A 16,007-nucleotide genomic window follows, 5' to 3' on the forward strand; every position below is an offset into this window, starting at 1 on the left:
CATTCATGCCCAGAAAGTATTTGAACACTTAAGAGGACTACAATTCTTTAAATGTCAAAAAATATAGAAAATGTTAATCAGAAAGTAATTTATTTAAAATTAAAAATTATTTAAAAGCATTTATTTTAAATGAGTATAGCATAAGAACACCTTTCAAGCAAAACTTTATTTTAAATTTATTATTATTATTATTATTATTATTATTATTTATATTATTATATTTATTTAAATGCTAAAGCAATAGGCTATTAAATTAGCTTACACTTCAAAAAAGATTATTAAAAAAGATTAATACGTCTACTAAAAATTAGCTTAATAATTAGTAGCTAGCTTAGTAATTGCAATGATGTAAACAAAAAATCTCCTGTATTTCCTATCAAATTTCTATCAACAATATATTTTATTTCAATTTTTTTTTTTTTTTTATCTCACCTGATCCACGAACAAAATGACTCTTATGATCCGGTTCACAGCCTACTCACTCACTGAACTGCAAGTTCATGTAATTGCATCATTACTTCAGTATAGTTATTATTAGACTGCTCTTACTTGCTGTTTCAAGTTTGCAACATTGACTCTGAGTACTAAAAAAATCTGTGTTGTACAAAGCTTTAAACAATTCAGATTTCAATACAATATTGAAAAATAAAGGTTACTTGACTTGACCGAGCCACTAAGAATGCAAAACTATTTAGCCTACGAGTTATCTATATACCATACAGTCATGTTTTTATATATGTTTATTCATATTTTTATAGTATTTTTATTAGCCTTGTGGCAATACAACTGAAACATAAATCCAGTATAAGGAAATAAACTGTTACCTAAAATATTGTTTCTCCTCATATTTCTTAAAATAGTTTTTGGTGGCTCTCAAGGTGGGTCCTAACATGAAAACACTGCAAACCCCTGATCTAATGCATTAACATTCATACATTTTTAAAAAAAATACTTTTTGGGTCAACGTAAGTCCCTCCTATTTTAATTTTTTTTTTTTTTTTTTTATTATTATTACTTTAAGTTGCATGTTCTTAAATAATAATAATAAAATGATTGTTAAATAATTTTTCATAGTGACTCAGAATGCATAATGTGTATGGCAACATGACTTTAGCTTTATTTCATGTCTTTATTTCAAAAGAAGACATATGATTTACATTGTTTTTAAGCACGTACATTAGTTCTGCAAACATTGCACAAAAACTTAAAATCTGTGTAGTGATATTTTCTCAAAGTGCCTTTCAGTTACATATTTGGTTTTGGGGTGCTATAGAATCAAAATCCTATGGGCATAAAAACTATCACAAAAAAATAAAAAATGGACTAAAATGAAGAATAAAATTCAACATATTCAGCACAACTCTATGCCTGAATTGTACTTGAAGCCCTGAAATGTTAACACCTCATTATGAGGTCATATGCAAAGACATTTTGCCTCCACCAAAAAGTAGCAACAATAATACAAATGTGCAGTAAATCAGACATATGTCTCTCTGAGGTCTTCCTGATTGCACCAAACTTGTATTGATGCTTCATACCCAGTTTCAGATGTGGTCCTCTGTCTCAAATCTGAGGAGGATCCACTCATACTATCACAACATGTATCTGTACTGTCTGTGTTGTGGATATCACAATGTTCACTCCCAGAAGACAAATCCAATGTCTCTTCACTTGAAGATCTCGAGTGGCTACACGATTGCTTTGACAGACATCTGGCATCCTGAACAGTCAACGATTTACAACTCGAGAGAGCAACGTGGGAATTGTCCTGAACAGCTTGCTGATAACTTGGAGGATCGCTTGGTATCCTGCTGTCCACCTTCTGGAAAACCTGCTCGCTAGACAAGCGTCTCGGCTCTGGTTGAGGATTCAGGACATCAGGTAGGGTCTGGCTGTGGCGTAGGGCTCTCTCGATGGCCCGTTTGGTGGAGCCGCTTCGCCCGAAGACAGTCCTGCTTCTGATGTGTGCGCTCTTCATGGATTGCGAGCGTCTTTTTGGGGTTTCCAAGCGACTGGGTGTAGGTGCCAATTGGCGGGTGGGAAAGGAATGTTTGCGTTGAAGGGCCTTTCTCTGAGTGCATGAAGGCACAATAAGAGGACTGTTGTGGATAGAGCTCTCTGAAGCACTGGAGAAACAACTCTCAAGTGAACTTGAAGAACAAAACGAGCAGTCTTTAGAGGTTGTCCTGGCCCCATAGCTGTTCCCCAAGCTGTTGCCTGCTCTAACCACAATACAGTCATCAGAGATCTGCTTTGTTAAGAGTTTGTCATGAAAGTCCATTTCTGTCTGGCTCCTGGAGAGGGAAAGGTGCTGCTGAACTCCCTGTCTTAAGTTGATTACTGGTTCTGAACGTCTGCGAGTAAGTTTTTTTGTCCAAGGTTCCTCTGTGCTGGAATGTTCCTGAGATTTCTCTTCAGCGCTGGATTTGATAGAATCCATGTCAGAACTACTTCCCTTGTAGCCGTCTGCATCAGGGTCATTACTGTCGTACGCAGAGTCAAGATGATGCGAAGAAAAAGAGTCTAAAGGAGAAATCAAGGACGGATACACATTAATTATCAAATCGTTAAGTACTGTTAGATCATATCAAGTATGTTGCTTACATTTGCTTTGCTAAATCTGTGCTATTGTATGTAAAGAGTGCTTATGCATTGGAGAAACCTGGACAGATGCTCAGTGGGAATTTCTGAAGGTACAACTGGACCCGCCTCTCTCAAATACTCATTGGTCAATGGATTTCTACATAAGAGTTATCTATACCCTATCTATACTTTTACTGTATGTCAACAATAATTATCTCATTAGTGTGTTTTCTTTCTTCTAAGGAATTTTAAGTAACATCTGAGTCAAAGTTGATACTTTATCTCCACTGAATTGAATCTGCAGTGTAAACTCCACTGCATAGGCATCCTAAAATACTAAATATTAAAAGATGTACCTTGGTTATCACTGAGTTCATCTTCATCAGAGTCTCCAAAGAGCGCCAGCGCATCCTCACCGAATATTTGAGGGCAGTTGTCAATGAGAAACTCAGTCAGTTTTGTCACCTGCAAATACATTCCCAGAGAGACACAGGAATTAAACAAAGGGCACTTCAACAACAAGAAAGATCGCATAGATTATGAAATCCCAGAAAAAATAGGTCAAAATAAATCTGCATATGAAACTAGTTTGATCTTTTCTTCCTCTATTGAGTTTCAGTTTAACTCAGGTTTCTGGCTCTTGGCCACATCATGTGAGGAGTCTTTAAGGTCAAGACTTTCAGAAGTCACTTTCAGAGAAGACACTCACCTCTTCCATTTTTTCCAAGTTGTCTGTTTGGAGCAAGCTGGGGGAAACGCATTTAGCAAGATTGCTGGAAACCATCTTGTTTGTATCTGCATTCTCACTTATGTGGTAGAGCAGAACCATCAGGTGCTTCAAGAGCTGAATATTTGGCTCAGGAAGTGTGTTGATCACCCTAAAGATAAACAAATGAAACTTGGTCACAATTCCAGTTCATTTAATAGAAACATTTTCTATTCAACCCAACTGCATCATTAGATAACTTACATTTCAATTTCAGCACGCTTCTCATCTTCACCTTCCTTTTCCATTGCAGTCATCCAGGATTTGCACTTCTCCTCCATTAGCAAACCACCAGGCAGTTGTCTAAGAAAATCCTGCAAATTGAAATACAAAAGACAGACATTAGTGATCAAATATGTATATTTTCGATCTAATAACTGTTAATGAGTCAAATCAAATCAAATTGCACAAGCTTGTCCCTTACCTTGACAAGATCAGCAAGCAAAAAGACCGACTGCTCTTTCAGATCCACTTCTATCCCATCATTGAGCTGCGCCCTGATCTCTCTGAGAGCCCTGGCGTTCCCGGCCCTCCTGAACACCCCCTCAGTGTACAAACCCTTTCTCAGCAGTAAGGTAAGGATATCCTGCAAACAAAATTAAGACATTTCAATTACTAAACCACATACATATAATACCAAATTTGTTTTGCAATTGTATAACAAAATGAAAATCCTTACCATAATTGCTGTGGGAGGACACCCATCTTTCTGACAGATATCAGACAAGGGTCGCCCAAACAATGTGTTTTTGGGATGCTCCGTGTTCTTTTTCTGTACACGTCGCAAGATGCTCTTCCAGCGCCTTTGATTAATGTTTCCTGTTAAATATCAATAAAGAAACAATAAAAATCTAAGTATTCTGGTGTTCTAATTTCCAGGAAACTGCATTTACTCTGGGTTGTTTTTTTCTTTTCAACATTTAAAAGTCCAAAACATTAAAAAAGAGCAGTGACATTTGAAAGAAGAGAAGTGAGACTTACCAGTGTGGGAGATGCTGGTCAGATTGGCTGTAGTCTGCTGACTAAGGGAAATTCCCGTATTCTCTGGAACCTAATACAAATGAAAGCAATTAATGAGATGAAGCAATGGACTACACTGGTATATCTATTAAAAAACAGAACTAAACATAGTGACAGGGGGATTATTGGATGGTGCAACAAGAGCTTAACAGAGCAAGCTTTGTAAACATCATGACTAAACCATGTGTAGGTAAAATTTATTGACATTTAACAGGTCAGGACTTTGTAGCATCCCATTGTAGCCTTTGTTCTCAACATTTAGACTTCAAAGAATCCATAATTGCACTAATCTATCAATCAAAAGGCGATAAGGAGCGCTGTATGCGTAAGATCTTGGGATCAATATACTTACAGCGGTGGCTGGCATGCTGATTACGTCCATGCTGCTTTGGGTCAACGATTTAGACTGAAATAGAAAGAACAAAAGATGTGTTTATCCTGTCAATGAGATCTAGGGAAGTAAGTCAATTCAAATACATACTAATCAGTTTCCGTGATGACATTAAGGGACAATAGGTGTGTGAAATTGATGAGTGAAGGTGATAACTTACCACGCCGTGACCACTCAGCACCTTCATAGGTTTGCTGTGATGTGACGACCAATAGATGCAGTCTTCTAGGTAAGATTACCTAAAAATGTTTTCATTTGTTATTATAGAACTATAGCAACTTAATACAGAATGTATCATAGAATCAAACTTTGCAAATCAACACCAGGAGTTCATGGCACAAATAATGCATTAAAATAAAATAAAATAAAATAAAATAAAATAAAATAAAATAAAATTAAAAATATTAAATTAAATTAATACATTTGAATCTTCTAACACATGAAAAATTTTAGCAAAATGTTCATTTGTAATTTAAATCACAGTAAAAAAACAAAGTAAGAATTATATGTATAACTTCATTAGCTAACATCTTTAAAACACAGAAAAAATAAGCAATAACACAAAACTATAATATAAAATATATGTAAATAAAAATGTTACTTACCACTCTAAAGCAGTCAGTCCGGGGGTCAAACGGTGTGGGTGGCTGGAGAAAGCAACAATCTACATTGATTCAGGAGTAGAACAGACTCTACCAAGAGACTCAGACAGACTGAAGTGAAACAGCCCACAGCTCTGCACAAAATGAAAGTGGGCGGGCAGAGGGGAAATTCTGATGTGCAATGGAGACAGGAAGCAGCATCATGGACTCCCACCATCAACACCTTTTAAGCTACAAAAGGCAAGTTGTTGTGGCAGAGGGTGGAAAGTGTGATATACGTCACTCATGTGAGCAGGAACATAACATGTAGCACGCGGATGACAGAGTATAAGGCAATAAGAGAACATTATTATCAAATTACATGGCAAGCAGACTCAAAAACATGCATATCATGTTAAATCTTTCTGTATTAAAATACAACACTGATGTAAAGTCATTAACAACTGAGATTATTATCTTTAGGCAGCAATCATTCACATTTACATTTCACTTGTTAGATAAAATGCATGTCAGTTATTTGATTATTTTGAATTCTTTCTTCGGTTTCTGAAGGTTTTCTGGTAAATGGGAATAGAATTAAGCTTGGCCAGTGTTTACAGTAAAAGCACTTCTATAATGATTCACTATTTTGCTGTAAATGCTAATTATACCCCGGGAATTTTTAGAGTAACAAAAACCATCATTTTGAGACTCAGAATCTGACAGTGTTTGCCAACTGACTCACTATCGTTCATGAAACCGTCCAGCCCCCATGTTTTTACATGAGATGCATAATAGGTGAATTCATCATGAAAATAAAAGAACTGCATTTGACCAAATGGTTTTCAGCATACCCACCTACTGCTTACAGTCTCCATGGAAATCAGGTCACTGGCTTCTCATCAGGAGCTCTTTGATGTTTTGGAAAAGTCAAACGTGTAGAGGAGTTTATATTCAGTATCTTAAGTTTAAACAGTTATTCTCTCTATACTGGGCAGAACTGCAAAGCTTGTCACACTTTCTATTTCAGCGAACGAATACTTCTCATTAGGTTTGATTTTGAAAGTTTTTCCTACAGGTACATACCTAACAGTCAAAATATGTAATGTAATGTAATGTAATATAATATAATATAATTAAAGTTTGGGGTCAGTTTTTTTTTTTAAAGAAATATGTACTAATCAGGGATGCATTAAATTAATCAAAAGTGACAGTAAAGCCATTTATATTACAAGAGATTTCTGCTTCAAATAAATGCTGTTTTGTTTATTCAGACAATAATTCTGAATATATACATATATATATATATATATATATATATATATATATATATATATATATATATATATAAAGATTACTTAAAAATTAAGTAAAAAATATTTTTACAAATATTATTTTGTTTCCACAAAAATATTAAGCACAACAATTGTTCTTAACATGAACAATTAACATGAGCTCTAAATAAGCATATTAAAATGATTTCTGAAGGATCATGTGACACTGAAGACTGAAGTAATGAAAGCTGAAAATTCAGCTTTGCCAGGAATAAATTACATTTGAAAATATGTTAGAATAAAAAAAAAACATTTAAATAAACTTATATATTTATTTAAATAAAAAATTGTAGCAATGATGTTTTGCTGTATTTTTGATCAAATAAATGCAAAAAAAAAAAAAAAACGACTTTTAAACAGTTGTATAGATATTTCAAACAACGTGCATTTGGAATATATCTAAGATCTCTATCGCAACTGAGTTATAGCCTTTGTGAGATCTAGCCCCGGTCTACATGTTGAACAGCCATGTTCTATTTTCCTGACCCACATTAAACTTTATTTAGACCAGATGGCACCTGTTTGTGTGTTTCCATTGGAAATTCATAAACACATTCCATTTAGATTGCTTAGATGACACCAATATGATATAACAACAAGTCAAAGTAACAAACATCTCTCTCAGAGTAGTGTGAAACATTTCTGGTCATCCAGGGCATTTCTTAAAGATTAGACACAAACACTATAATTATGACTGAGATGGCGTTTGAGTAAAAATGTTGTTGTGGAATGATATTTTAACATTTAATTTGTAATATGAAACCTCCACCACAGGCAATTTCAATTTCTAAGAGAAGTGTGAATCACCAAACTTTCCCCTCGTTTACAGTGAAAGAAACCAAGAGATTTAATGCGTGTTTACAATTACAGATACTTCTTACACAGCTTATACATTTAAAATGATTATTTATCATCATTTAATACATGTAAAAATGCCAAACAACCTAACCTATTTCTTTTTTTAAAAATCACACCTGTAGGTGGCCTAATTTGAATGACATTCAAAGCAGCCCACCAGGGAAAAACCCACGTGGGGCAGTATGCATCAAAATGTTTTCTATGATTGTAGGCTAAAAGACCACCAGAAAACCTCAAATTTACACATGCCCACTTATAGTACAGTCAAAGGTCACAAACAACTATGATTCAGACTTTGATTGGACTTCTGGATAGCTTTATTATAAGACAATTATCATCAAAATTCATCTTTAACGGTGAAATTGGGTTGGTCTTCAGGTTTGAAGTCTATATTGGGGCTGCCGTCCTCATTGAGAACACGTCTGCTGGTGTATCCCACGATGGGGTACTTTGCTTTGTATGTGCCGCTGAATACCTGCTCAAGAGACTGTAGTTGACTCTCAGAGAGGCCCGTCTAATGAACAGCAACCGAAAGAGGCAATGTGTAAGTTAGTGCTAAAAAGTCAGGTGGAATCCAATAAGAAACTGAAACGAATGTTTGTTTTCGGTGGCACAGTTGTGAATTTGTTAAATTTCCAACTTACAGTGTCATATGTGAGATCTGCTGGCTCAAGGGACATTTTGGCCACAGCTCTGGTCGAGTCTTTGCCCACAAGGGCATTATAAGGCGCTCCCTTTCCGTAAAACTCTGAAAATAAAAGAAAGACAACAGGATTTCCACATACTTTCAACAAGGAACTCCCATGTCATTCTTGATTACATAAATCTATCTAGACTGTCATCGCATTCGAACTCAACATAGCTGCACAATTTCACTATTAGACCTTTTGGAACTATACTAAATAGCACAACTTTTCCAGCCCTGGAAATCCCAGTTTTTTTCCCACAGCTGGAAAGTTCATCCATTAAATGCAAATAGGCATGTGGTTTCCAATACACTGCTTAGTGCTAGAAGCAAAACAGGGAACAAAGCATATCTATTAAACACCTTCGGATGTAGTTCTTCAAACAAGTCTCTAGCTTCCACCAGCACACAAAAGTCACGAGAGAACGTCATGTTGTAAACAATATCGAACCTTTTCCAGTTGTGACGTCAAACACTACACCTTTAATGGCCATGTAAATCGGTTGTCCGACCTGCAAAGTGGGAGGGGGACGTTTAAAGGTCTTTAGTTAATGCATTTTGCATTTAATCTTGAAAACGTCGTCAGAGATATCATATAAAACTTGTTTTTGTGACACAGCACATAGCCTACCTCGCTCCCATCGTATCTTTGCAACTCCTCCTCTGTAAACAGACGCACCGGTTTCTGTGCGGTTTTTATTTTGCTCTCATTTGTGGAACAAATACTTAGTAAGGCGTATAATACAACAATACGGGCATAAAACATTGTGGACGGTCGTGTTGAGGTTTATATGTTGTAAGAACGTCTGCGGCGTCAGTTTCCTTGTTGTCATGGGACTGTAGGCTATGTTTCCATTCAGTCTTACAGAAGCTGATCTCAGATCAGCTTTCACAACCTGAGGTGGAAATGCTCCATTAGTTACGGAACAGAATCTGTAACGGCTGCTTTAGGACATAATGGTTTAACATCAATGTGTCGTTATTTAGGGTCCGAGGTGTAGTGGACTTGTACGGTTTGCACTTTATATGAAACACACTTCTGCTTCGGGAATTTTCTAAACATCCAGCCGGCAGCCGCAAGTTTCTTGTTTCCCCATTCACGTGAGATATACCGGAAGTGACGCCGACGGCTGAAACTCCTCCTCGAGCACGTTCGTCGGCCGTTAAAAGAGTGAATTCCCACAGTTTCATAGGTATTATCCACAAAGTTTAACGAATCTCTACATTTAGAACAATAATAAATATTTTTTTTTTTTTTTTTGAAAGTCCATATGCATCAGAAAAAAATAAACATTTTAAACAAGAAAGTCTTATGTATGTTATAATGCAGATGTTAATATTGACATATATTTCTACTGTCAGGATATTATTGCAGCCTATATATGCTATATTTATATTTTCCTTTGTACAGATACTCAAATACTGTAATGCAGTTACAAATTAAAATTGTTTTGGTAGTGACAATGTTAGATCATTTTGAACCTAGCTCAAAGATGCTAATCTGCACGTGGTTAGCTAGCACAATTCTGATCGGTGGTATACATTTCAGAACTAAATGTTATGGAATGACTCTCAAAAAAGAGTGATTAATTGCAGAAAGAAAAAAAGGTGTTTGGTAGAGACGTTCCCTAAAGTTACACACAGATTTTTCAGATTTCGAACACATTTATCTCTAAATGATGAGACTTATCTACTCACACTGTGTAGCTATGAGAGAGGGGGACACAGGAATATTTCCTGATCATAAATGTATGGGTTTAGTTAAAATCAGTCTCGGCCAATAGACTAAAACTGTTTCGGCAGAGACATTTTTTTTTTTTTACATTTGTTTCATAATTTACAAAGAAAATATAAAATAAATATATATAATTCCAAATCATTTTCAAAAAGATACTTTTAAAAACAATGGAAAAAAAAAACAACACTGGAAAAAAAAAACTAAATAATAAAAATTATTTCAATATAATTTACATAAGTTGAATTTTAGCGGTTAGGGTTTGGGACAGCCACCTCCCAACTGAGAGTACCCAATAAATGATGATCGCTAAAACATCAATTTGTTCATTACTGAAACAATTCTTTATCTATTTATTAAAATTGGCTTTTAAAGAGAGAATTGGTGTTAAGCATCATAAGCGTTTCCCCACAAACAAGAACAGGACATAAATTTTTTCTTCTATTTTGTCAGCTAGGCATCAATTATTAAGCTACAAAAGCTTTATATTAGAATCCTTATGTCATATTGTTTGTGATGATCAAAAGATATTTTTACTCATTCATAACTGTTTCCTCTCCTTGTGTAACAGACATGAGGAACAGATTGAACTACATGTGTGCCCCTCTCGTCCAGTTGAGGGCTTGTTTGTTTAGTAAGTTCAACCAATGAAATGCTCCGTCACATCCCGCTTTCGAATGCTATTAGTTCTCGCCATTGTCAGTCTTTCATGACATTAAAGTCATGCGCTTCGAAAGGATGAACGAAAAAGTCAATGCTTGAAGGTGAACGAATGACAACGGTTAATTCATTCATTTAAAGGGGTCATATGATGCTTTTTTAAAGATCATTATTTGGTGTATTTGGTGTAACAGAATATGCTGACATGCTTTAATGTTCAAAAAACACATTATTTTTCAAATACCGTACATTATTGTAGGTCCTCTATGCCCCGCGTCTCTCAAACGCGTCATTTTCTACAAGTCCCTCCTTCTGACAAGCACAGCCTGCTCTGATTGGCCAACTGACCCAAATGCATCTACTTTCGGAAGGCCAAATAAAGTGCTTTTGCATTTGCCTAGATACACACAGCATCTCCCTGATATGGCTGCTTCAACAATAACTTCGGTTACTGAAACCACGCCTTCTTTCTTTGCGTGAACATTTGGGCAGCATTACGCAAATATTTCCACATAGTGACGTAGAGATTTGGTGGCGAGTTAGAACGAGCCATTTTAGGGGGCATGGCAGAGTCTTAACTTTGATAAAGAATATCTCTTTGGATTTGAGACTTTAGTCTTTGCAACTTTACAGATCTTCTTCATGCACCAAGAGCTTGTAACACTCCAAAGAGAAAGGAAAAATTTAAATTGCATATGACCCCAAAAAACATTACAAGTACTCTGTGTAAAAAACGTTTCCTTAAAATAGCGTCTTTTTCTTTCTTCGGTCCGTGTACTTGGTGGCCAACAGATTTTCCTTTTGAAATTAGAAAACCAAAATCGGGAATTGAGCATTCACTCGTTTTTTGATTTAATATTGAAAGTAGAAAAATGAGAAAACAGCTCAAAAAACGAAAAACAAGAATTCATAAAAAATCTTCATATTAACAATCAGAGCCAGAATCAGAACTAAATCACCTTTATATTCAATATCTACATGTGGGTGGGAATTAAATGCCCCTTTCTGCTGATTGGTCAGCCAAAGATCAAACCGTGCCATCATCAGTTCTTCCGCAGTTCCGAGCAGCAGAATAATAGTCTTCCACTGCTGCAGGTGTACGGATTCTTGATGCGTTTATTGCAAGTACATTTTGTCTTTTTCTCATCAAACAACCAGATTAATGAATAGTTAAAATGTTTTTGTCTTGTCGCGCCGGTGTTCTGACCGGGAGATGGCATGAAAGTAAGGTAAGGGGCATAACATTTCTGTCACACGCGTGAGGCATTCGGCCAATCACAACGCACTGGATAGCTGGCCAATCAGAGCACACATTGCTTTTTTTTTAGAACGATGAGCTTTGTAAAAATCAAAATCCTTTCAGATAGGCGGGTCATAGAGGAGAAACAACAATGTACAGTACGTGGAAAATAATGTGTTTTTTTTTTTACCTTAAACCACATAAACACATTTTATTACACCAAATATACAAAATATTGTTCTTTTTAGCTACATCATATGACCACTTTAAATAACAATCATGTAGGCCTACTTCAAAGATGCACAAATAAAGATATAGGTGCAAACAGAATACAGTGACGTCAACACTGGCAGTTCGTTTATCACATGGAACGCTATGCGGTGGTGAAACTGTGATGAGTCTCGCATCTAGCAAGAACTTAACGATAGACAAAATAATCGTATTGATTCAAGCATTTAGAATTTATGAATTAATTAAATGTCAGTAATTAACAATACTGCACAAATTATAGCGATCACGAAGAAGGTTCATATTCTGTCCCATACAGTACAGTAAAGTGGATTCAGCATACAACACCCCATCAGTTATATTCAGGTCTATATTGCCATATGTTGGCACACTTGTGTAACTTCAGGAACAACTTTGATGTCGAGATCACAAGAAATTTAAGTCATGATAACGAGAAAACAACTTTCGTTATGTCGAGATCACAAGAAAATATTAAGTCGTGATCACGAGAAAACAACTTTCATTATGTCGAGATCACGAGATAAGTCGTTATCACGATAAAACAAGAAAGAAAAAATTTTATTGGAGAGGGTTTTTTTCACCCGGCCCCTCCTCCTCAGACTTGAGCACATGTAGGTTGCCAGATTGATGACACCGACAAGAAGGAGCTCACTTGACAATGAATGAAATGAAACAGGCTGTGTTTTGCGCCAACTGGCAATCCGAGGTGCCGAAAAACAATTGGGTAAACTGGAAGTGGGTGAGTTTCACAAAACAAAACAGAGACTGACATATCCGGCCCAGAACGCATATTTTCAAAGGAGAATAACTGACTGTAGCACTGTTTTTCAGATAAACAAGTAGCCAATGTTAACTTAGCATGTTTCTTAAATATCTGCAAACATAAATATCTACAAACTTTAGTAGAGTCAAAAACTTACATACAGCACCTTTAAAAGGAATCCATTGGCCAAGAAAGTCCTCTCATTACAAAAGATAGAGATTAATTGTAATTATAATGTACAGTGTGTTTTTAATCATAAGAGAAAACATTTATGGAAACCAAGAGTGATAGAAATGTGTAAAACAGAACCTATAGAAGATTTTGAGTAAAACGTTAAGAAAAAGATCAAGGATAGTATCCCATGCCCTCCCCAAACTAACAGCTGTGATGTCACGCCTGGCATGTTTTTGGCCATTGGCTGTGCCTCACTCCCGCTCCTCGAGAGGATCCGTAAGAAACCAACCTGGATCCTGCTCCTGTAAGTTGATGGCAGAGTTTAAACGCTCTAAATATTTGGAGGCGGAGCAGAATGCTGAGGAGAGACCCATCTCGATCTTATCAGGAGGTAATGAAACTCGTGTGGTGAAATGCGAATTATTCATCTGCTTGAGCTCGCGATCATAGTACGCAGGAAGTGCAAATGAACAACTGCAGTCATGTGATAACAGCTGACCGCTGCTCTTTATTGCAGCTGGGCGTAAAGACAGATATGAGGCGCGAAATACTGTCATATATACATTAATTGTGTGTTTCCGTATGCTTTATTAAAATGTCATTTGTTGCTCTGTAGTTCAATGGTGAGGACTGTGCTGGGCCACTTGGTCCTAAACAAAATCAAACAAATATCACAATATAAGCAAGATCAAGCAAATATATACACATAAACAGGTCTTAATGCAAACAATACAATACACCGTATCAGAAAGTTAATTTGCAAAGATATACAAATAAAAACAAATATAAATTCAAAAAATACAAAAAAACAAACAAAAAATCTATATATATATATATATATTAATGCAAACAATACAATACACCGTATCAGAAAGTTAATTTGCAAAGATAGGTAAATATAAACAGATATTCAGATTTATCTATTGTGTCTTCTAATAAAGGCATTGCACTAAAATAAAGTTCCATTATATATTGCAGATGAGAACGTTGTGGACAACAATCTAATGACCATTGGTTTCAACAAAGCTTGTGTGAAGAATGTTTTCACAGTCATCCTCGTCCTCATTTACTTGCTGCTCACTACGGTGGCTGTGTTCTTGGCCTACCAAACCATTTCAGACTTCATGGAGAAGCTCAACCATCCAGTGATGTCTGTTTCATACAAAGAGGTTGAGGAGTTTGCTGCACCAGGTAAGCTATAATAAACAGTCATTCATGCTATCTCTCACTATCTGTATTTACAGTATTTTTCAGCATTATTTTTTTTTTGCAAACAGGAATTGCTTTATATCCCGGGAAGGCGCAGTTATTAAGTTGCATGCATCACTATCATGACAACGTTCCGCCTCTTGTTGCACTGGACAGACTAAAGGGAAGGAACTGTATAAAAGAGGAGGTTATTTTCCATGGGCCATATTCAAACCAGACGCAAGTATGTTTTAGATCTTCCCCAAACTAAGTTTGAAGAAATGGTGCTATTAATAATCTTTGACGTAACATGTCTGTGGCAGAAGCAAGCCATAGTGGTCAGAGGGCCGACTGACGTGAGGAATCGAGAACTTCTATTCCTCCAGTTCAGCCGGAATAAAACGGAAGAGGATTTCAGTGCAATCAGTTACATGATTTTTGCCAAATTTAGCGACTTGCTTGAAAGGTAGAGCTATATTGAAATGTTTAGCATAAATTAGATTTGTTTTACTGTTTTTTGTAAACATCTTTCTCTCACCAGCTCAGATAAAGCTGCTTTTATGATGGACTGTGAAAGGAATTACTCAATGTGGACCTTCTCTGGAGGCTTTCGGACATGGGTCAAAATGTCTTTGGTCAGGACGACAGGCAGAGGAAATGAATCAGTTGAATTTAGACAGGAGGTAATGTATTATTTATAGTACTATTTACCAATCTTTGTCAACTTCAGCAGAATAGTCAGGATGATTACTAGCATAAAAATAGCTGATTCTTAAAATATTACATTGGATCCACAAATACTGGGTATTTGATAAATCGTCCATATTTATTTCAGTCCAATGTGGTGAAGTACATCGACAAGAGGCCTCCACAGGAGCAAGCCAGTGAGCTTTTCTTTGCTGTCTTCCAATGGCGAGATCCATTTATACAGCAAGTTAAAGATGTAAGTGTGCATGAACTATTATTTACCAGATTGTCTGAACGTTAACCTGGAATGCTTTGTAGAGTCTAATTAAGTGTGCCTTATGTTTTTGAACAGATAGTCACAGCAAACCCGTGGAACACCATAGCCATATTGTGTGGCGTCTTCATGGCTCTTTTTAAAGCCGCAGACTTTGCCAAACTCAGCATTAAGTGGATGATCAAAATTCGTAAAAGGGCAAAAATAAGAGAACTGAACCAAATAAGCTAAATCCTTTCCATCTCATCTGAAAACACAGTGTTGGACACTACAGCATTTTTAATTATGAACATCAAACACTTTCAGAGCAAAGAGTCTCTTGCACTTTCATGAGAATTGTGCTGATGTTGTATTGTACATTTTGTTTTAACTGGACAGTAGATTTTAATTTGATATTATAAAGTAAGTGCTCATAGTGAAGAGTGAATGCTGAGGCATGTGTTCTGCAGTACGAGGGCAAAGTGTATTGACACTGAAATGTTAACTATTCACACCTGTTCACTGATTTTAAGCTAGTTAAAATTATGACTAAGAAGTGATTATACTGAAACTAAAAAGGCTTTTAATGACAGGGACCTTTGGTTAAGTTGCATTTCCCAACGATCAATAAATAACTACTGCAGGGCATACAGTGATAGAAATTCTCTAAAGATGGGGGTCTTTTCTTACTGCTGTTTTCTTTTTGCTTTCAGTGTGAATGAGATAAGTTTTATCAATATGACACATGTTGTATAAACCTATACCAGTCATATTAAAGTATTTAATTTTTCTAAAAACGTTGTGATTTGTTTAACCATGCTTACAAAAAAGTTGACGTAT

The 16,007-nt window shown here is 36.0% G+C and overlaps 3 protein-coding genes across 3 annotated transcripts; 1 reads left to right on the forward strand and 2 right to left on the reverse strand.

Moving 5' to 3' along the window:
• Positions 1-1,093: 1,093 nt before the first annotated feature.
• Positions 1,094-5,739, reverse strand: tagapa (T cell activation RhoGTPase activating protein a). The gene is made up of 10 exons (XM_042742738.1): positions 5,366-5,739; positions 4,921-4,999; positions 4,722-4,775; positions 4,331-4,400; positions 4,029-4,168; positions 3,774-3,935; positions 3,554-3,663; positions 3,293-3,461; positions 2,940-3,048; positions 1,094-2,523 (listed from the first exon to the last, which is right to left on the reverse strand). The coding sequence occupies exons 2-10, from the start codon at positions 4,945-4,947 to the stop codon at positions 1,478-1,480; spliced, it is 1,887 nt and encodes a 628-aa protein (XP_042598672.1). The 5' UTR covers positions 4,948-4,999; positions 5,366-5,739; the 3' UTR covers positions 1,094-1,477.
• Positions 5,740-7,497: 1,758 nt separating this feature from the next.
• On the reverse strand, positions 7,498-9,328 carry nenf (neudesin neurotrophic factor). Its single transcript, XM_019076463.2, has 4 exons — positions 8,850-9,328; positions 8,670-8,730; positions 8,178-8,281; positions 7,498-8,047 (listed from the first exon to the last, which is right to left on the reverse strand). Exons 1-4 carry the CDS (start codon positions 8,982-8,984, stop codon positions 7,871-7,873), a joined length of 477 nt encoding a protein of 158 aa, XP_018932008.1. The 5' UTR covers positions 8,985-9,328; the 3' UTR covers positions 7,498-7,870.
• Positions 9,329-13,999: 4,671 nt separating this feature from the next.
• pacc1 (proton activated chloride channel 1) lies at positions 14,000-15,962 on the forward strand. Its single transcript, XM_042742739.1, has 6 exons — positions 14,000-14,230; positions 14,317-14,471; positions 14,551-14,693; positions 14,769-14,910; positions 15,063-15,170; positions 15,267-15,962. Exons 1-6 carry the CDS (start codon positions 14,044-14,046, stop codon positions 15,417-15,419), a joined length of 888 nt encoding a protein of 295 aa, XP_042598673.1. The 5' UTR covers positions 14,000-14,043; the 3' UTR covers positions 15,420-15,962.
• Positions 15,963-16,007: the final 45 nt, after the last annotated feature.

This window comes from Cyprinus carpio, chromosome B17, assembly GCF_018340385.1.
Source record: "Cyprinus carpio isolate SPL01 chromosome B17, ASM1834038v1, whole genome shotgun sequence".
Taxonomy (NCBI): Eukaryota; Metazoa; Chordata; class Actinopteri; order Cypriniformes; family Cyprinidae; genus Cyprinus; species Cyprinus carpio.

Coding starts and splice junctions, on each gene's coding strand:
- tagapa (XM_042742738.1), bottom strand. CDS start 4,947: ATGAAGGTGCTGAGTGGTCACGGCGTG. Junction 4,401..4,721: donor TCAGCATGCCAGCCACCGCT/GTAAGTATATTG, acceptor CATTTGTATTAG/GTTCCAGAGAATACGGGAAT. Junction 3,664..3,773: donor TGCTTGCTGATCTTGTCAAG/GTAAGGGACAAG, acceptor TTCAATTTGCAG/GATTTTCTTAGACAACTGCC.
- nenf (XM_019076463.2), bottom strand. CDS start 8,984: ATGTTTTATGCCCGTATTGTTGTATTATACGCCTTACTAAGTATTTGT. Junction 8,282..8,669: donor TGACGTCACAACTGGAAAAG/GTTCGATATTGT, acceptor TTTTATTTTCAG/AGTTTTACGGAAAGGGAGCG. Junction 8,048..8,177: donor CAGATCTCACATATGACACT/GTAAGTTGGAAA, acceptor GCTGTTCATTAG/ACGGGCCTCTCTGAGAGTCA.
- pacc1 (XM_042742739.1), top strand. CDS start 14,044: ATGACCATTGGTTTCAACAAAGCTTGTGTGAAGAATGTTTTCACAGTC. Junction 14,231..14,316: donor TGAGGAGTTTGCTGCACCAG/GTAAGCTATAAT, acceptor TTTTGCAAACAG/GAATTGCTTTATATCCCGGG. Junction 15,171..15,266: donor TTATACAGCAAGTTAAAGAT/GTAAGTGTGCAT, acceptor GTTTTTGAACAG/ATAGTCACAGCAAACCCGTG.